General features: G+C 31.5%; 1 protein-coding gene across 2 annotated transcripts in view; it reads right to left on the bottom strand.

Annotated features, from left to right (window-relative positions):
- Window positions 1–1,452: 1,452 nt before the first annotated feature.
- LOC114125816 (phospholipid-transporting ATPase ABCA1) overlaps window positions 1,453–21,403 on the bottom strand; it is a 39,126-nt gene continuing 19,175 nt past the window's right edge. For both annotated transcript variants that reach the window (XM_050198904.1, XM_027989593.2), the window contains exons 2-25: window positions 14,774–15,022; window positions 13,541–13,623; window positions 13,351–13,478; window positions 13,076–13,229; window positions 12,731–12,975; window positions 12,075–12,309; window positions 10,737–11,092; window positions 10,236–10,592; window positions 9,873–10,028; window positions 9,582–9,792; window positions 8,868–9,114; window positions 8,669–8,805; window positions 8,399–8,592; window positions 8,169–8,327; window positions 7,810–8,022; window positions 7,117–7,393; window positions 6,683–6,808; window positions 5,367–5,543; window positions 4,861–5,158; window positions 3,858–4,244; window positions 3,438–3,608; window positions 2,758–2,936; window positions 1,907–2,055; window positions 1,453–1,662 (exon numbers count right to left, since the gene is read on the bottom strand). In XM_050198904.1, the coding sequence (XP_050054861.1) occupies window positions 1,618–1,662; window positions 1,907–2,055; window positions 2,758–2,936; window positions 3,438–3,608; window positions 3,858–4,244; window positions 4,861–5,158; window positions 5,367–5,543; window positions 6,683–6,808; window positions 7,117–7,393; window positions 7,810–8,022; window positions 8,169–8,327; window positions 8,399–8,592; window positions 8,669–8,805; window positions 8,868–9,114; window positions 9,582–9,792; window positions 9,873–10,028; window positions 10,236–10,592; window positions 10,737–11,092; window positions 12,075–12,309; window positions 12,731–12,975; window positions 13,076–13,229; window positions 13,351–13,478; window positions 13,541–13,623; window positions 14,774–14,997 (4,908 nt within the window). In that variant the 5' untranslated portion in view covers window positions 14,998–15,022 and the 3' untranslated portion in view covers window positions 1,453–1,617. The remainder of the gene's footprint in view (window positions 1,663–1,906; window positions 2,056–2,757; window positions 2,937–3,437; window positions 3,609–3,857; window positions 4,245–4,860; window positions 5,159–5,366; window positions 5,544–6,682; window positions 6,809–7,116; window positions 7,394–7,809; window positions 8,023–8,168; window positions 8,328–8,398; window positions 8,593–8,668; window positions 8,806–8,867; window positions 9,115–9,581; window positions 9,793–9,872; window positions 10,029–10,235; window positions 10,593–10,736; window positions 11,093–12,074; window positions 12,310–12,730; window positions 12,976–13,075; window positions 13,230–13,350; window positions 13,479–13,540; window positions 13,624–14,773; window positions 15,023–21,403) is intronic.

Below are 21,403 nucleotides of genomic sequence, written 5' to 3'. Positions count from 1 at the left end.
TAAATAACATATTAATATATACGAGTAGAATTAATAAAATTAAAAAAGTTCTCTAAATAAAACACTATATTATTACAGAGTATAACTTAAAAAGAGTTTTAAAATTAGTTAAATCTATAAAAATATAATATATTTTAAATTGGTTGTAATCTAAATAATATTTAGATATAAATATAATATAAAATAAAAAAAAGTATTTAATATTTATATCAAAAACCATAAATGGCCAAAGCAGAGCTTTTCTAATAATGTTGTATGACGATATTCTTATTGAATTCCATCCAAGGTTCAACAAAATAGCTAAAATTATACTCCGGAATTTAGTAAACCTAAAAAAAAATAAAAATTATATTTTGTGATATTTATAAGCAATTACCAACCTTTTACAGTGAAAATATCCACTTTGAATGATTTAATATCGATTTACACTTTCTTTGAATTTAATATCTATCTAAGTACCATGCATATTTTTCAAAATGATATGACAACACATGACCATAAAATATCTGACAACATTGACTGCTTTAAATCTTTTTATTTTTAAATTTTTGTTGACCATGACCAACTTTTTTTAATACTTAATTGAACATTTATTACGACAGAAAGACGTGATGAAATTGCAAAATGTTGTGTTTCTATAAATGTTTTTTTTCCATCAAACATATCATAACCAAAAAGCTGTATCGTTTACATAGGTACTTTAGTATATGTGGTCAGAAAGGTATGGAGACTATTACGATGAAATAAAACAAAAGCGTAACTGTACATTTTGGTATATTTTTCTTAAACCTATTGAACAGATTATACTTAATAAATTAAATAGTTTCTACTCTAAATGGTAATTACAGATAATTATTAAAATATATTTATATAATATAGTAACTAGAGTAAACAAAAAAAAAAGAACAATAGGTAGGTACATTGTCTTGAACCCGATATATATAAATATATATATATATAGAATTTCCAAAAATATATATCTGTACATTGAGCGTTTAAACAATAGTATTACGCATATAATATATATATATATATATATATAGTATTACGTTTAAGGAAAATAAAATCATGATACAAAAGAACCGAAACAACTATAGTAACGTACATATATTATACATACATACATATATTATACTTAATTCGGTTTCAGAGTGCGAGTAAAAAAAAAAATGCTCGCACAATATAAATTATCACATGAATATATATATACTTTTATATATTATATATTACAAAACCAATTTTCTACTTCTTCATTTTCTTCTCTTTCCTCTCTTTTTCTTCTTTTTTTAAAATATAAAAATATTATCTCATTCTTTCTTAAAATATACAATTAGTCAGCCTTCGTACGAAAAAAAAAAACGACGACAACAACAACAACAACAGCGGCAGTTTATCGGAATGTTGTGTTAAACTACGTTCCGAGGGGGAAGACAAAATGATATATTAGTGATATTTGATTTTTTTTTCTTTCGTTGTTTTCTTTTTTTTTTCATTGACATGGCACTCATAAACTTATATTTAAAAATTGGGATTGGGATGGGGTTGAGACGGGGGTGGGGAACAAACGTAGGATGAAACGAGGTCGGCATCCTGCCGGCTGCGCGTGGACGACATACGTTATGCAATTGCTTGTTCACGATTTCTGGTAAAGCTCAAAAACACCTGTAAAACACACGACTCGGTTATTATACATATTATTACAGTTATTGCCGATGTAATTAAAATATTAATAATAATAAACAATAATTATTATTATTATTAAGTACACAGTACAACGCGTGGTAGTATCGAAGCGGACACACGGTTCAATGTAAATACTAAATACCAATAAGGTATGATAACATTGTAACTAAAGAAATGATAATAAAAACGAAATAAAATTAAGGAAACGGTCGTTGGCATATACCTGTTCTAAACTAGTCTGCGTTATCGAATAATCGTCGATCAACAGCTCTTTCTTGGCTTGTTCCATTTGAGCGAAAGCGTACGAACACGGATACTTCTTGGGAATGTGGAACAGCGCCGTGATTTCGAATTCTTCACGTAAGTTGGCGCCTGAAACGATGTTCATAATATTAATAATTATTTCATTTTTTTTATGTTTACCGGGCAATAAGTCGAATGCAATTAAGCTCGTTGTTTTCAAAACCATAAACATTTTTGAAAATATTTTTCATAATAATTTTAATTTGTTAAAGAACAACAATTTAAGAAATTTGTATTTACATTCATATTATTATCTAGATAATAGCAGCAATATCATGAGAATTAAAGATGTATCTTTGTGTCACATCACAATGTTCGAGCGGTGACTATACAATGAAGCTCGTAAGCTGAACGAAGTTGTTGTATAACTATTATTTATTTCGTTATATATATATATATATAATATTTAAAAAAAAATGGTGGGCATAAATTGGATTTCTCTGTTAATGTTTACATATTGCACGAATAAAAAATATAATATGTATAGGTATAATATATTTTGGTAAATGAGCGCATTTATTTAATGTTATCGACATTTTATATAATTAGATAATTATGTATAAATATTTTTAGAAAATATTTTTTTCTCAATTATTAAATAACAAAATGTATAGATTGTCTAGAAATTAAAAAAAAAATGATAGGTAATCTAATGATAATTATACCAATTATAAATGATAAAAACAAAATTATTTAAGACAATTATTGTACAGCTTGTCATTTCTCAATAGCATAATATTGATCACGTCATAATATACTTAGTACACTTACCGACAAACGATTTCATCACGTAATCTTTAGCTCTCGCATGGTTGTCAGGGTGGAATTTTATGTGCAGCTGGTAGCCAACAGAGAATTTGTTTTTCAAATGCTGCACAGATCCGATGCAGCACAGACGGCCGTCCACCATTATGGCCAGACGAGTGCATAAGGCTTCGCATTCCTCGAGACTGTTAAAAAACAATAATAATATCTTGTTAATTTTATTCAAAAATACGTTTATAACGCATTAAAAAAAATGTATGATAATAAAAATGAAAATATGGTTACATTTATATTTTTAAACGAGATATAACTTTAGGTCTCAACAGATTTTTGGAAAATAATGTTTTTACTCCATAGTTGGCGGAGTGATAGAAGCAATAAACACATAGACAGTGCGCTTACACAGTACAAATTTGCATTTTTTTCGTAATTTCAAAGCGTTTTAATTAATCATTACTTTAGTAGGTATATCGTATAACTTTTACTTTGTGTAGCAAAATAGATCGTACGTTACGTATAATTAAAAACACAAATGATAATCGGTATAACTTGACGGTTAACCAAACCTTTTAGTGTACCTACTCCCATAGGTATTATTGTAATTATTTATCAGTCTAGGAAATGTATTTAGGTACTGATTAAATTAATGAAAATTTACGAAATTTGTTACAACATAATAATAGTACCTGTGAGACGTGATGAAAACGCATTTGCCGCGATCCCTCTCCTCGCTCACCGTATCCCAGAGGTGTTTCCGAGCTGCAGGGTCTAGGCCGGAGGTAGGTTCGTCTAAGAATAGAATGCTTGGATCACCGATCATAGCTATGGCCGTGCTGAGTTTCCTCTTGTTTCCGCCACTATACGTACGAAAAAAACACCACAAAATCGAGATTAAAGTCGATTCGATTAAACGTGAAAATCTCAAACAAAGTATACCATACAAAAAAAAAAATATATAAATATATCGTTTGTGTGTTTTGTTGGTGACCACAGCTGTACAACGTATATTATATAGTGTATGATTTACTGAAAATTCTAAGACTACAAAAGTTGACAATATACAATGTTATTATAATAATATTAAGATCTTAGATCAACGCGCTCACCTGTAGTTTTTCGCTTGAGAGTTTAAGTGAGCCATGAAAGCCAACCTGGAGGCCAGCTGGAATGGCACAGTGGACGCTTCTTTGTAGGACATACCCCTCAACTTGCAGAAGAAATGGAGCGTCTCATAGCCAGTGAGCTCTTCGATGAGACCGTTGAATTGAGGACAGTATCCACCCACCTCGTGTATCTTCTCGCGGTTGTTGTTGACATTCACGCCACATACGTAAATGTCACCGGCAGTATTCTTTATGTCACCCGTCAGCATCTTGAATGTGGTCGTCTTTCCGGCACCATTCGACCCCAGCAGACCAAAACACTCGTTGGCCTTAAGAGCCAAATTCAGTCCCCTGACGGCTTCCTTGTTCCCATATTTCTTCCAGACGTTACTACGAATCAAGAGACGATAACATTATTAAAAATTTTAAAAAATATATCGGGTTGCTAAGTAAAAAAAATAAAAACTGGTAATGCACACAACTATATTATGTTTGAATCGTTTCAAACTTTCACGTTAATGAATACCTACACATGGTTTTTTTAATATTTAAAAAGGTATGCAAATGGCTATTGGTCTGTGATACATTAGGTGTCGAATGGGTCACTATCATGGATATGTTAAATTTTAATTCAATGATATAATGTTTTTTAATAATACTTTATGTAAAAAAATATTGATATTTCAACGCTGATTTTGAGTAAGTATTTGTTTTAATATTTTCCTTACTTTATATTCAATAAGTTGATGAAAAACCAACAATTGTAAAAGTAACTAATAAAAATAATTATCACGATAATTTAGTAAGTACAAATATATTTTATTATATATTATTGGTATATTTCTTTAAATATACTATATCCATTTTAGACGAATACGTTAAAACATTTGAGTCTCTATATCTGGGTAGTGGATACTATGCAAGTGATCAATTGTTTGGTGTATTTATTATAATATAAAAAGCCCATTTTTAATGAGTCACGATGATTTAGGTGGTGCGTACTCACTTGAGGTATAGACAATAGTTGTGCGGATCGGCGCCGTTGACCACTTGCTTCTCGTGAGACACGTCCGATTCGTAACAGTTTAAGTCGTACTTATCTTCTTTGACAGAGTTCTTAAACATGACGTGGCTGTAGAGTTTCATAAGCATGCAGTGGACCTTGTTTCCGTAGTACGTTAAGTATTCGCACGACAACAGTAAAATCACACACACTAATCCCAACCAGAACAAGCGCGTCATGTTTCTGCCAATTCCGGGGGTGGTCCACGACAGATTGTCACCATCCCATCCAAAACACGTGGCTAAAATGGTAATTAAATTATTCGTTGGCGTTAAAAAAAAAAGAAATGTTTTCTTTCACAGTCAATCGTAATGATTGCGCAGCTGATAGGAAAAATGTTTAATTTAAATATACTTCGGAATAAACGTACACATAGTGTGAACATACAACACCTATTAGTTTATCGATAATATTTTTATTTTCCGTGATAATTGCAACACGTGACTTACCGTTCTTTTGGAAGTCACAAATTTCGTTGTACTCATATGCAGAGTATATGTTTTTCAAACCGCTTCCGAGAGCATAATGTGGGAAATAAATCATCAAGTTGTCAATAAACTTAGCATGATCTTTCAAACATAGTGGTTGCATGTCCAAAATAAGCACCAGCATGAAGCAGAAGGCACCTGTATCATGGTAACACAATATAGGTGAATATTGAACAATATTATTTTGTAAGCAGAGTCATCAATCAATTGAAACATATTTGTATGCATAGTAAAATATTATACATAATTACACACATATATTATATAATCTGACTTTTGAGGTAAAAATAAAATTTTTTTTGAGTAAGTATCTTACACTTATTAAAATAAAATAATAATAATGTATAGTTCAATATAGTAAAATCGATATGTAGATTAATTTTTTTTATTTATTATTTCTTGTATCTAAGATAAATTATAATAGAATAAAAATCGTACACTTTTATAGTTTTTTAAAAACTTATATTTTTGAATAACATAATATGTTATAATATTATTGAACATTGTAATAATATTTTTATTTATTATTATTAATATTACCTACTTATCATTTAAAAATACAAGTTTTTCAACTAATTGCGAAAAATATATTTATGTGTCTAAGAAACACAATATATAAATTATAATTTTAGTAAATAAATATTGTATTGAAGTATTATGAAAAAATAGTACTCAATTTATACATAATATTCATTGTATTAATTTATTAATACCTACATAATTTGATTTGATTTTTTTCATTGTTCTTCAACAAATTGAGTTAAAATATTTATTTTATTAGCTTTTTTTTTAAATTTTAAACCATTTGGTTGGGTTCGTTCAAAAATCAAACAGTTTGATACATTATCGAGCATATATGGTATCTAATATAAACTATACTATTTTTGATACAAGAGAATTATATTTATGAGTAGATTAAAAAGGGTATGATGAACATTTTTAGTCCTGTGTTTTATTTTTCTAAAAATGGTCATATTACAAGGCATTGGGTGTAATGATAAAAACAATAATAGTATATCAGATATTCAATATTTTTGGAAATATAATTTTAAATATTTTTTCTCTTAATTACTGTATGCATATTGTAATGCCAACGTGGAGTAATAATAGATATCACTACTGTACATTTTTAATGTAAAATATTTAATAACATCATTAATTATATTATGTTATTATATTATAAAACTCTAAATTTTAGTATGATGATCGCTTCGAAACTTGTTGAACACTACATATATTTATAATATTATCCATTATTTTTTTTGTTTTATCCTTACCGGTCATAACGCTAAACATTGATATTCTCGTAAAACTAGTAGACGGGTTTTGGAACAGATACGAAAACAGACTCATCAGTGGCAGCGTCGCCCACGAGAAAGCCACCAGTAAACTCAGCATCAGTCCTGTAGTTAATCAAAATTTAAGAGTTAGTGAAAAAAAATAACCAACCAAACCTAACAACAACTAGGTATATTATAATATTTTTGTTGTTAAAAGAGCGTAATATCCGTGTATAAAACATTTATCGAACAGTCGTTACTTATTATAATAAATTATTAAAGTTATAAAAAACTAAAATAAGATATTTTGTTATTAATGTTATAGTTTTTTTTTGATATAGAGTGTATGTTGATAAACACCCAATTAGATTTGGTCGGTACATAATAACCTCTCAATACATTATAATAACATGTTATGATGTCACACTGACCCATTTGTTTCCAGCTCGAGTATCCTGGATCGCCGTGATAGAAGAGCATTATCAGAATGGAGAATATAACGGTCAGGTAACTTATCCAGTCCCACAACAGAGACGCGCCCCAGTAGGCCAATGGTTTGACGCCGGCAATTTGTTGCATGTGCTTGGCACCGGTCTGACGCTCATTGACGGCGAACAGCACGTACACGGCACACACGAAAGCTTGGGAAATGGCGCAGTTGAACGCTACCTGATAGCCCAGATTGCTGCCTCCAGTCAATTTCATCAGCTGCGAAATGGCAACAAAAAAAAAAAAACAATTACGTTACGAATTGTGTTTGTTAAAAACAGTGAGTATTACAGTAAATCATCGGCAATTCGATCATCAATATCGTTAAATTACACTTTTAGTGGATAGACATTTTACCGGGTACAATAATACACCGTCATTGTGTCACTCCATTCGGGTAATCTAAGTTAAGTTAGATCGGTTGTTGACATTGGTGATCACGAGAAATTAATTAAAAAGAATTTGATGTTTTTATGCTGGAAACTATCGGAATTGTAACATTTTTTCGTCAAGAATATTAGCTGCTGTTTAGTTTATTATATAAAAACCTCGTTATTCCGCGGAAACGATAGAAATTCGCGTAATCCTTATGATATTACATCGGTTAATAATATTGAAATCAACTATTTTCTCACCTTGTCTACTCCTTGATAGGGCAGTGGATGATTTATTATCTGTATTCCGTACTCTTCTCCTTTGTAACTTTTCAGTATAGCATTGTGCACCATGCTGAGTGCCAACGGTGGACCGTGGTACGGTTGGTTGTTAAAATATGCAGTAATCCTATCTTCGCCGAAAATAGCACCGACAATGTACTTTTGTGTAAAAGGTGATATCTTTTCGGTGGCCTATGGATAAAAAAATCAAAGGTACGATTGATGTTATTTTCAGTGGCTACGATAACGGAATAAGTATTAGTCACGATGCTCTCGCACTCGATTTTCACATAAATTATATTACTGTTATTATTAACTGAGGAGGGCAAAAAACTCACCACTCGCAGTAAGAAGTCTTCGAAATAACTGTACGTGGTACGGTAATTCAAATCCAAAACCGGGTTGGGTGCACAAGCATTCTTGTATGACTCGTAAAAATTGCCAATTTTCGTGTTATTGGTGGATATCATGACCGTGCTGATAGGCTCCCAGTAATTCTGAAAATGAAAATATTTTTATTGGAATAATGTTTCATTGAAATCTTCTATCAACAATTGTAATTACTTACCGCTAATTCAGCTGTTAGAGCCGGCAAGTCTTTCATACCCTGCCAAGAATTGACGACCAGCAGGGCCAATAATATGAAAAATAATGTTAGCGTTATTTGTAGCGAGTGCAATATCAGAGAACGGTACGACTGCAAGCATTTCTTTTCCATAATCGCCCCGACTTGGATCCAAAATAATTTCCATCCTCTGGCCCCTGATTAAACACAATATAATAAATTATCAAAATCATACGAAACGTAAAGTGATTATAATTTTTGGTAAATTCTCACTTTCAGATTTGAAATCGGTAGAATCGCACTCGGGGTCGTAGAATAACGTATCGAAACGGTTCTTCAATTCCATTGATTTTTGTTTGATCGCGTTCATCTGGTAATCCGATAGTTTCTTGTTATCTTCTTGGCCAACTCTGCAATGACAACAAAATAAACTCGCATTATATATTTCATTACACGTGCTTTGCCTACATACCGCATAAATACGTCTTGCAGCGTAGTCAAAGTTATTCCATATTCTTTTATTCCTAACGTCTGTTTAGTTTGCTCTAAGGAGTTAAGCAGATCTGGAAACAGTGACGAATCTTCTAGCTGATACGTAACTTCCATGACGGTCAGGTTGCTTGGTACTGAATGTGGGTAATATTTACGAACGAAATTTGTCACTTTAGTCAAACTGAAACCGACTACATCCTTAACAAGAGTTAAGGTATAACCACCGCCTAAAAAATAACAAAAATTGCATTACAATTTTTCATCTTTAAAAACAATAGTCAATTCAATATCTTTCATCGTTGTGTGTATATTTTTTCGACCCTTGAATAACATTTTGTTTTGTGTAATAAGATGAATAAAATATCTATAAAGTTAATGATAATCATAGATCATCAGTATTAAAAATATTATTCAATGAGGTTGGACAATAGTTTATTGAATTTTGAAAATATAAAATTAATTTAACCATTCCAATATAAGTTTGCATAGAAGTGGATAATTTTAAATTAAAACGAATAATGTGTATTCCGCAGTTTTTAGAAACAAAATTATTTATTATATGAAACATATAGACGTGTTTAGGATGTGTGATAATGAAATTAATTAAAATTGTATTTAAGACCCTGAAATTACCTCCAATTTTTTTTTTTTTTTTTACTAACATTAATTTTATTCTATAATATAATTTTCTTACCATATTCTTTTTTCAACGAAAATGGTGTTCCGACACAACAAAGAGTGCCAGCTTTCATAATGGCGACACGGTCACCTAATAAATCTGCTTCGTCCATTAAATGCGTTGTCATCACCATTGTTCTTCCTTCCCTTTCAGATTGTAAAATATTCCACAGAGTGCGTCTGGCCGCCGGGTCCATTCCCGATGTCGGTTCGTCCATCAATACCACCTACGCAGGATCGATAATCGTTATGTTTTTTAATTATTAATGAACGGATACCACAGAGTTAACTAAATGATAGCACGTACCTTCGATTTTCCTATTAATGCTATGGCTACCGACAGTTTTCTTTTCATCCCTCCGCTCAGATGCTTGGACTTTGTGTTAATCATTGACTCCAGTTCAAATTTAGCTGTATATTTATCGATTTCGCTTTTCAAATCTTCTTCACTTAAATCTTTCAACTAAATAACACATCGACAAACCGTGATCATATTATATAATGTAAGTATGTATACGTTTTAAATTATACTAATTAGATATATTGTACTCTTGTTCAGTGGTGTAAATTATTTAATAAATAAATAAATAAAAATAATGCTTTATTATATTATACATATTTTTACGGTTTTAATAATAAAATATTACTACAATCGAGTAGGTATACTAACCATTCCAAAAAAGTACAAATGCTCTACTACGGTCAAGTCTGGTATGAGTAGATTGTATTGAGGGCAAAGCCCTAAAGAATGTCTTATGGTTTTCATGTGAGTTTTTATATCATATCCTTCTATCAACGCTGTTCCGGATGTTGGACTTATCAGTCCGGTCAACATGGACATGGTAGTAGATTTTCCAGCACCGTTGTGACCCAATAAAATAGTTATTTGATTAGGATGCATGTCCACTGAGAGCTTGTTGACTACGTATTTGCCGGGCGTGAAACTCTTGCTGAGAGATTGTATATGTATGCCAGATTTTTCGGTAATGTTTTTATGGTTAACTTTTTTCTCGAACCAGAATGACGGCTGTAATATACATAGCGATAGAACGCGTTAACAATATGACATTTAATATGAAAGAGTGGAATAACAACCATGGGCGCCCATAGATAAAATTGTGAGGAAGGGGTCAGAATAAAAAAATTCTCATATTTAAGATCTCGAACTCACCATTATTGGAAAATACCATGGAGGGTGGAAACCGCTGTTGCGCGGGAAAGCCGTTTCTATGTAAACGGCGATCAACAGGTACAGAACCGTATCAAATACCAACATGAGCATTATGTCCGCGATGCACATCTTGTCGTCCGGAGACACCGTCACTTTGATATTTTCCCACGTCAGCCCGCTACCGATACCTTCAAACATGATGAGACTCTGGAATATGTATCCTAACGCCGTATTTGGCAATATGGTCGACGCCAAGATTTCTCTGTTGGTCATGGATGAGTACTTGGGTTGGAAGATCATAAATGGTGCATAAGTCCCAAACCACAATACACCACCAACGGTCGCTGCTGTATTGGCTGAAAAAGAAGAAAAAATATTGTAAACAAAGAAATAAGATAAATTCAATCGCAATTATTTACACACACACACATACATTATACGCAACAAACGGAAATTTGAAGGTCTAAATATTTAGTACATGTTAAAATATGTCATATAGGAATTTGTATATATATATAATTATACATATATCGTATACTATAATTATTAATATATTTTTTTATACAAGTATTATATACTAGGTACGACATGATACCTTGACAATATGTTAATGGAACGGTAATTGTTATTTTGTTTATGGACGGTTAGATTGTATACACAATGACAATGCGTGACAACTAATAATTCCCACATGTGTTAGTAGTATGATTTAGGGTTAAAGTCCTATTTTTTTTTTTTAAAAAAAAAACCTCAAAATATGCACATTTATGTTCCTTAAAAAAAAATCACTAAATAGACTCTAAAATTACGAAAAATTTCATAAATATATTTAAAAATCTTTTAATTTTAAAAATAACAAGTACCCACTAATATTAGATACTTTATAATTTTAAATACACGTTTAAAGACAAACTATTAATTAAGTTTGAATTTCACATTACATGAAAAATACGCACAATAATTAAAAAGAATAAAATATAAAATATTATAATATTTGTATTTAATAGGTAGGTACTAAGAAACACATTTCTAAAATATATAAACGTGTTTTGAATAACTATTGAAAATTGTACAGATCCTTAGAATTGTATTACAGTTGTAATCATAATATAATTGCCTACAAATTATACACAGTGTCGGACCTAGGATATTTGATGCCCGGGCCAATAGAAATTTAGCGCCTTTGTATAGTATTAGTGGTGCGGGTCGTCAACACTTAAAAGAGCGCCCTTATACAAACAGCGCCCTAACCCACGCCAGGGGCAAGGATACCCACTTCCCCCCTCCCCTAAATCCGGCACTGATATTATTGTATAATATAATATAATAGGATTTTACCTTTTTTAAAGCAGGCGGATATCAAAAAGCAATATGATATTCCGGCAGTCACGTACAATGTCAGTATCGCCATCAGTACTAGTGGGTCAGAGTATTGAAATACCGCGCCTGTAGGCCAATCGAACGTTATAAAAAACACCAATATCAACAGCGGCGCTATCCATACGACGAAACTCTTCAAGTACCACGCACAAGCGTGCAACCAATTATCTAAGCCCATGAGCATCATAGCTTCCTGAAAAACAAAAAAGTCTCAATATATTAGTATCGACGAAATAATTCGTAGTCTTCAGTCATTTATAAGGTAAACTTGTTAGAAACTTAAACTAACACTCCCAAGATGGAACGGAAAATACTTAAGGCGGTGGGATAGGTGATAGGAGGGTGATAAAGTTACAGGTTTCAACTTTACAGCAATAGTTAACAAATATTTATTTGATTGGAAAAATATTGTGTATGACTGCGTTCTACACATGCCCTTAAAATATAAATGATATAATATTTTATGGATTAAAAATTTGTTGTACCATACTCATAACCTTGATTAGAATTTAGAGTAATGAAAATCATCAATATAATTTAATAAATCTATTGTAATTTTCTGAAACGACATCATTTAGGTAATATACTAAAATTATTTTTATTCAATTACTTACCTTCATTTTCATTTCTTTTTCAGCTGAGATCACTTTGATGGTATTGATGGCGGTGTAAATGTAACTGAGTAACACCACCGTAGATATAAAAGATGTGAGTGCTGGTAGCAAGGGGTCTTCTATGTATTTTGGATATGGAAATCTCTGTAGTTCGATTTCCGGCAAGTACTCGCCGGGAGCCCAGTATCGTATTAAGGCATTGGAGATCTGATTTTGCAAGTACAAAAACGACTCGGACAAATAACCTAAAAACGTTCAAATATTTAAGAACCAGTAATACCAATAACGGTTATTTGTGCATGCAATTTTGAATTGCTGTGTGTTACGGTGATTATGGATTTTTACCTGGTTCGCCTCCGTCGTTTTCTGATTTATGCCTAGGACCGAAAGTCTGATACAAAGGAAACATTAAGTAAGTCCGCCAGTTCGCTTCGATCGTGTCGAAGCTCATCAGACTCTTTTTCGTTATCCGGAGATGACACGGATATCTCAGCTTTATCTGTACAGAATTAAACACAATAACCAAGTAAAATCAGTATCTCACATAATATATTATAATAAGTAAAAGTACTATATGACATAAATACGTAAAATAACCATTTTAATTTTAATGTACTCACAATTGCACTTTTTGGTAACGTAGAATTCGGCTTGATATTATCAAAACGAACCCCAACAAGAAATTTTTTCATTGCATTATCTTGATTTAGCCTTTCTTCCATCTGGTCGCCAGTTTCGAATGATACAACTGAAGAAAAATAAAAATTTTATTTATATATTTCGTTTGGGACTTTTTATCGTAAGACTTACGCTTCGTATTGGGAGTACGCGAGAAAGAGTCGTTCATAATTTTTTCCAATTCCGGGTCATAAGGAGCCCATGCTATGGACCATCTAGAATAAATACAAAGTGTTTTTTTCGTAAAACGAATCATCTATTATTTACAGTACCACAGTTACCTTGTACATATAATATGTGAGATGATAAAATCAATATTTTTGTTCAAGGGTATTATGAATTATTTATTAAAGACATCATCATATTGACGACAAATAAATCAACAACAACATTATTATTATAATTATTATTATTAAGTATTATTTGTGTTCACAGTATGATTTTCACCGCCGAGTCGCTAATACATTCAGTCATCATACCAAATTTCATTTCCTCATATTACCGAACTTCTATTGTAGCATTCCGCTTTATTTTTTCTTTTGCCTTTGGCGTTTAATGGAATTATTTCTATTGCAAAACGCGGCGAGTGCCACGCCAGGAGGTCGACGTCACATTTTTACTGATCCAGTGGTGGGGTGTAAGGGGAAGGATATATTTTGATACGAAATGTTAAGTTCCTACACAAGACCATAACAGGAATAGACCACCCATAATACATAAAAGTTCATACATGTCATAAAATAACTGATTTATATCTAAATAAAATATCGCGATATGTTTGAGATATGTTGTTTAAAGTTCATTATGTTATGTGATGATAATAATAATATTATTATAATAATGGTTGCATAAAAAATTGTGTGGTAGTCTTAATATTTTAACTATAATAATATCGAGATGAACATAAGCATTGACAGAAAATGCTAATGCATTTTAATCACATTAATTATACACATACCTAACTAGTAATAAAAAGTCTAATTTAATTGTAAAAAGTGTTCGTGTAAGAAATTATGTATCCATTATTCGTTTTTTTTTTTTTTTTTTGTAGAAATTAATATATCTTTCTGTTTACCTATATTTTAATATAAATAAATACCTAGGTAATATATAGGTACCTCAAGTAAACTTATATTCATATAAAGGTGAGTATCTCCAAATAAACAAGTTATATAGCTATATTTTAAAATAATTTTTTAACTTTTAACTTGAATATTTAAAATATTAGTCTTAATAACTTAGTTCTAACCTATAACTGTAATTAATTATTTGTGTAATAAATATCATATCTTATAAAAAAAAAAATGTTCTTAAATTTAATCATTTTAATTGCGTACACACTCACAAAAAAGACATTCGACTTACCCGTTTCTGTATCCCAATATTAATGGTGGCACTGTTATGGGAAATGGTTCGAATCTGGTGACGTTGTTGAACTCGACCGGCTGCACCCACGATCTGAACATAACCATTATGCCGGCCATGATGGCCGGTAACAGTATCTCTATGAACGACTGGATAGGGTGTCGCTTCTGTATCAGTAGATTCTTCCATAGTAGAAGTTTTAACTTCTTGAAGTCTTTCCACATAACTACTAATGCGGAGGAAGTTAGTCTAATTAAGAAAACAAAAAAAAAATATATTGAAATTAATAAATACGTATTGGATAATTATTAATCATAATGAAATACATAACAACAGAGAATACAAGTTTTTTTTTGTTTCTGTCTATACCATTAGGAGGTACTTGTATAAAACTTATTACATTGTGAAATAAATAAAAAAATTTATTTTAATGGCATACAATAAGATTTTGTAAATGTTTAAGTAGGTAATATTATCTATTAAAAATAAACTTGCAAAACCAATTCAAAGCATATGTATTTTTTCAAACTCAATACAAATAAATAACAATGAGTAGGTACAACTACTGACAAAACATAATATGAATCTATTTCTATGAAATTGATAATTGTATTTTCGAAAATGTTTCATAATACTTATACTTGTATGTTAGACAGCTGTCAGTATAATATGATGTTAATTTTAATTTACGGGTGTTCAAATGTTTTTACTCTATACAGTTTAATACATAAAAATTGTTGCACGAAGAGGAATAAAATCAAAATTCTAAACAAATCAAATTATTTTATATGATCATAGCATACAATTTTTTTTTAATTACAGTTCTGTTATATTTATAATGTTCAAAAACACGAACAAAAAAACATTTAATTCTTGGCTGGCGCAATAGTCTATTAAAGAAAAAAAATGTCCAACAAGTATTCAACAAATATTTGGAAGAACGTCAATATAATAAATTTAACCTATAAAACAAATAATAATCGTTTAATACAAGTCAATGCTTAATATATTAATATTAAGTGTTTCTAGTCTAATAGACGTTGTGATGCCATGGTGGAATAAAAGCGAACAATAAATTAAAAAACAAAAAAATACACACTCATGGGGTAACTGTAAGATAATTATTAATTATTATTACATAGCTTCAAAATTTTACCTCAAACACACACGTGTTAACGTTTGGTAGAAAACGCCGTAAGAAAATAACACTGCGACTGTGCAAGCGGATGAGATCGGAACACTGAATAATAATAAACGAATAATATTCGAAGCGAACTAATAATAAAATATACCTACCATATACCTACACTAGCAGGAAGTATACCTACATATTATACCTGTTTTTAAGTTTTTTTTTTCCCCCCCGAGATATCGTTTGACGTGAACAAACCTCGTTTTTATACACACTAATACACTATGTAGTAGGTACACGTGGAGATGTTATTATTATATTATTTTACTTTTTACCTATACGTTGATGAGCAAAAAAAAAAAAAAACTCAACGAGATAATATTTTGATCGTGATGTGTACCTATACAGACAAAATCTCCGCAACGACCGTAAATTATCAGACGAAAGGGGATGAACCTGTATCAGGGCAGTGGTTCTCAGTTCGAAGGTTCAACGGCAGTTTCGTTGACGTAGACCTAATAAATTATAAAATAATATAGTATATACACGAACGAACGGCGCGTGAAAATATGAATTAAGATGTGTAAAAAGAAATTATTGCGATAAATTAAAATATAGAACCGTTTTAACGGGGTCCGAAAATCTACCAATAATGTATAACAACTACGGATCGATATGGATCGCTAGACACCGAAAAGTTACTAATATTATTTCGAGTTACAATTATAGTCTGCAGCTCTACGTGTTACTGATTCGAGGATACGATAAACGAAAAAAAAATTGTCAAAAACGTCGCACTTATATTATACGTATTCTTATACGCCTGTAAGTCGGATGAGACGCGTCGTCGAGCAGACCGACTCAAAACCAACGGTTCGACGAACGGATGGATACTACAAAAAAAGAACCGAATCAACCGTTATATCATCGTATATTAATATTACATTGGACCGTTTTGAGTTCGACGTTAATATGCGTACGCGCATTAAAACGTCATCGAGTTTTAGTATACAGACAGTAAATAATAAATCGTTGAACAACGCGGATTGGGTCTATATAATATTATGTATATTGTAGTACAGAGTGATTCACCAAGCATACTCACCCCTTTTTTTCTTCAATAAGACAGTAATTCAAAAATCTAATTTTTTAAATTCTTAATAATTATACCTAATTTAAGAACACTTAAATAAATTCTCGAAAATGTTAGTATTACTTAACAAGTGTCCCGTGGATGTACAAACTTTTATTTTTGCAACTGTAAATTATTTATTGGAACATTTTTCTAAGAACGTTGAAGTATCCAAATTACAATTCGAACGACTAGTTCTTAACTAGTAAACCAATATTTAACTTAACATACTAAGGAAAATAGTTCCATGATAATAAACTCAAAAGATATTAGGACGAAAGTTAGTTAAAAATGTTAGTAAATATTAATCTAACGATATTTATGATTTTTAAAAATAACCCAAATACAAAAAACACTAAATACAACATTAAATCTATTTTATGTTTTTGTAAAACTGTAATTAAAGACCATTATTCTTACTATAAAAAATGTTGGTAACTGAAAAACTATTCTTATGAATATTGAATAAGATGCATCAACATTATCAAAAAAAAAAAAAAAAAAAAATGATTCACTAAATGAAGTTTAGTAAAAAAAAATTCTAGTTTGAAAAAAATAGAAGTTTGTATTGCCGCGGAATACTCTTTGTTTTCTTAAATAGGAAGAATATATAAGCATTGAATAAATCATCATTAAATGAAAAAATGGGGGTGAGCTTTCTCGGCGAATCATTCTGTATAGCACAATGTTATAATTTAATATGAGTGGGTATTGTAACGGGTGATAAAAAACATTAGCGAGAAATGAACAATTATTTCTGTTTATCATCATTCGTATAACTGCACATACTGCATATACCTGCTACCTCGACTCGATAAGCGAATATCCGCGCAAAACAAACAAACACCACTAATATACGATATGCTTGTCGCGTTGACAGTTAGTAGGTAATATTATAATAAACAACAATAAATTATTAACATTATTATCATCATATAACTTAACATTTTTTATTGTCATTTCAATGCGTGGGTTCTACGTTTTTCGGTCTTACGGACGGTCGGCGGAAGTTCGACGAGAATCGAGGACGATCGATTAAAACACACTATTAACGATAATGTGATAATAACGCGTACGACAAACGGTTGGTCTGAGGGGCGTGAAATTTTTAAAAATTTCGACGAGAACGTCCGGTAAACAATTATTATTATTATTTGTATATTATAATAACAGTTGACGTAGTAAAAAGCGCTGCGATAATGATAAGTCGCGTTACACCTCAAGATGTTCGAGTGGCCGATTCCGATCAAGGCCGTTGTACCCCGTCAGCCGTTCACACTCTTCTCTCACTCATTTCTCTCTCTTAACCGCCTCTCTCTAACACGTGCACGAAGTCGTATCCAAGACTTCCGAAGAATAAATACTTAAACGACCGCGGCGCACTTCACCGCCACACGTGCACACTAGCCCTGGGCGCGAGCACGCCCGAGTTTTTTAATAATAATATTATTAATTGTTAGTTTATTACGTATGCACATATCATTATTACGATTATTACCATCGTCATCGAGTGTGTCGGGAATAATGTATAAAACATAATATTGAACCAAATAACACATGACGCGGGTTTTTTTGTTTACACATATATTTTTCTTTCACTTTCGACCGATCCAGATCCGCGGTAATACTATATAAAATAATACGCATATTATAATATGATATTATAACGCGAATTATATAGGTAGATTATTATTATTGAGTCCCGCACGACAAATGTGATGGGTACGAACTGCGCGACGACGATTTTGGGATTCAGTTTTGGCCTACTCCCGATCAAGGTCACCGTGAAACTCCCGGTGTAGAAAAACAATAACGAAGACACGCCATACATATAAAACGTCGCATACATATTGTTATTATTACGATGTAGGACATAACTATATTATATTGGCCGTATTACGATGCACTGCTCGAACACCGCAACAGGTAGATGCCACGCGCGCCTAGACCGCACTTTTACTGTGTTTAATTTTATTATGTATAGGTACCTACCATTACTATCACGATCGGAATTTTACTTCCTCGGACGAATGTACATACACATATTATGTAAGCATGACTCTTATGATATTATTATATACTGTTATGGGTATCGGCTTAGCGTTGCGTCAGAGCGAGTCGGCGGCGGTTATATTACGTCCGTCGCCCGTGGACACATAACGACTGCACCGGGCAGCAGCCAGTGAAGACGTTTTAGAGACTCCACGTGCGTATATCACATTATATTATTTATCCACGACATAACGTAGGTATATAACAGTCGTCAGCGCCGATCTCGACCGGTTTTCCGGCCGACGAACCGAGTATTACGCGTCGATTGTATTATGTTACATTAAACATTATATTATTATATAGGTTATATTATTATACGGGTAGGTGAGATGTCTTACTATAGTCATGTATACGAATGGGAATGGGTGGGTAACAGTTGGAATACCGGAAAACGAGATGGACCGCACTCTGCACGGACAACTGCATGGTAATAATATTTAATACACACAATATAAGCGTACCTGTAAATGTATTATTTGATCTATCCGTCTACAATAAATAATTATTGGTCTGAGACTCTTGAATACGTAATACTAATACACAAGGCGATTAAACAAGCACTCTCACCCTCCCCCCCACTTTTCTATTTAATGATAAATGTATTCAAATTCTTATTTTTGGAATTTTCATATAACAAACTTAAAGACCATATTTTATAGTTAGAAAACTTGAAAATTGCTCATTCGAATATTGATTTTGATTCGTCAAAATTTCCACAAAAATTATCCACTAAATATTTTATACATGATAGGTCACGCAAGGGTTCTCATTTGATAAGTAAAAGTTGGTATCACCACACCTTATATAGTACAACAAAAAAACTCAATAATTTGAAAATAATACGGTTTTTGAATATCATTCAAACAATGCAAAAATAAGAATTTAAACAAATGCATTATTAAATGAAAAATAAGGCTGAGTATGATTAGTGAATCACCGGCCCCGTATGAGTACATTGGAGTTACGAGAAATAACAATACTTTTTTTATTTAATATTTTACTACTTTTTACTTAAAAACCTCACTTCGAAATCACGACAGCTATAATGCTATAATACTAATAATAATCATAATATGCTTCCGACTCTGGCAAGAAACTGCGTATGGTAATCAATCCGGTGTCGAATCGTAATAATATACGCGTTTACCGATAATAACATGGCTACAATAATATACGATATTTAAGTATTATATTGTTACGTCGACGCTGCGTGTCTCAAGTCGTTTTGCACGAGAACATAAAGTTTCGCTTTTCTTCTATGTAATACCGTGACAACGTACTAGCGTGCGTAGTATCTTAGATAGGTAATTATGTATAAATTATCCAACGACGTTTTTAGGAATAAAAATTTGGTGCGTTCTAATTACCACGTAGGCAATTAGTATAAATGTAACGAGTGTTTGACCTCTCGAAGTTCTCCCGAGTACGATATTAGTCTGCTATAGTAGGTACTCTAAGAATAATTTTATCGAATCACATTTTTTGACAATTATTACAATATTATAGAATAATTTATTTTATTATAATATGTACTTATATTACTGTACGATATGCACCTACACGATTTTTTTTTTTAATGAAATTTATCTACAATATATAATTTTATCTTAAATTCGATTTTAATTTCTCAGAAACGCGATAATTTATTTTATTATTGTAGGTATATCTAATAGCTATTAAAGGTGCTCTATAAAATAATATAATATTGTTTTGTATTATATTATATGATTATTTTTATTACAGTATATAAATTATAAGTGGTTATCATATGGTTCTTGATTTAATTTTTCTAATCTATATTTTCTGGACGAAAATTGAAGTATAGGCGTATACCAAAAAAAAAATATATATATATATATGTTATCAAGGAAATACGATTCATTCGCCCGAACGTAGTAATACAATTATTAAATAATTGCAAATTCTAGTCGAAAACGGGTTTTCAATTTTGAAGCGGAATCGTAAATCCAAGCCAAACACACTATACAAGCCTAGCCTACAGCTCAGGTGTTGTGTAAGAACTACCTATCTATTTATATATATATATATATTAAAGTCTTCCTCATACGAGCACAAGTACACAAGTACACACATACACACACACGTACACAAGTTCGTACATTCGAATCATACCATGTGCATAATACATATAAAATATGCACCGTGTACTACACTCCTTACACAAACACAATATTTACAGGTACTAATCACCGACTAACATTGTTACATATTTTCCAATAAACGAGATCAGAATCTGATATCGAATCGAATTATAGTTGCCGTGCATAGGAAACCGCGCAAAGTCAAACTGTTT

The sequence above is a fragment of the Aphis gossypii genome, chromosome 2 (assembly GCF_020184175.1).
Source record: "Aphis gossypii isolate Hap1 chromosome 2, ASM2018417v2, whole genome shotgun sequence".
Classification (NCBI taxonomy): Eukaryota; Metazoa; Arthropoda; class Insecta; order Hemiptera; family Aphididae; genus Aphis; species Aphis gossypii.
The sequence above is the reverse complement of the archived record's forward strand: the minus strand, read 5'-3'. Positions and strand labels throughout refer to the sequence as shown.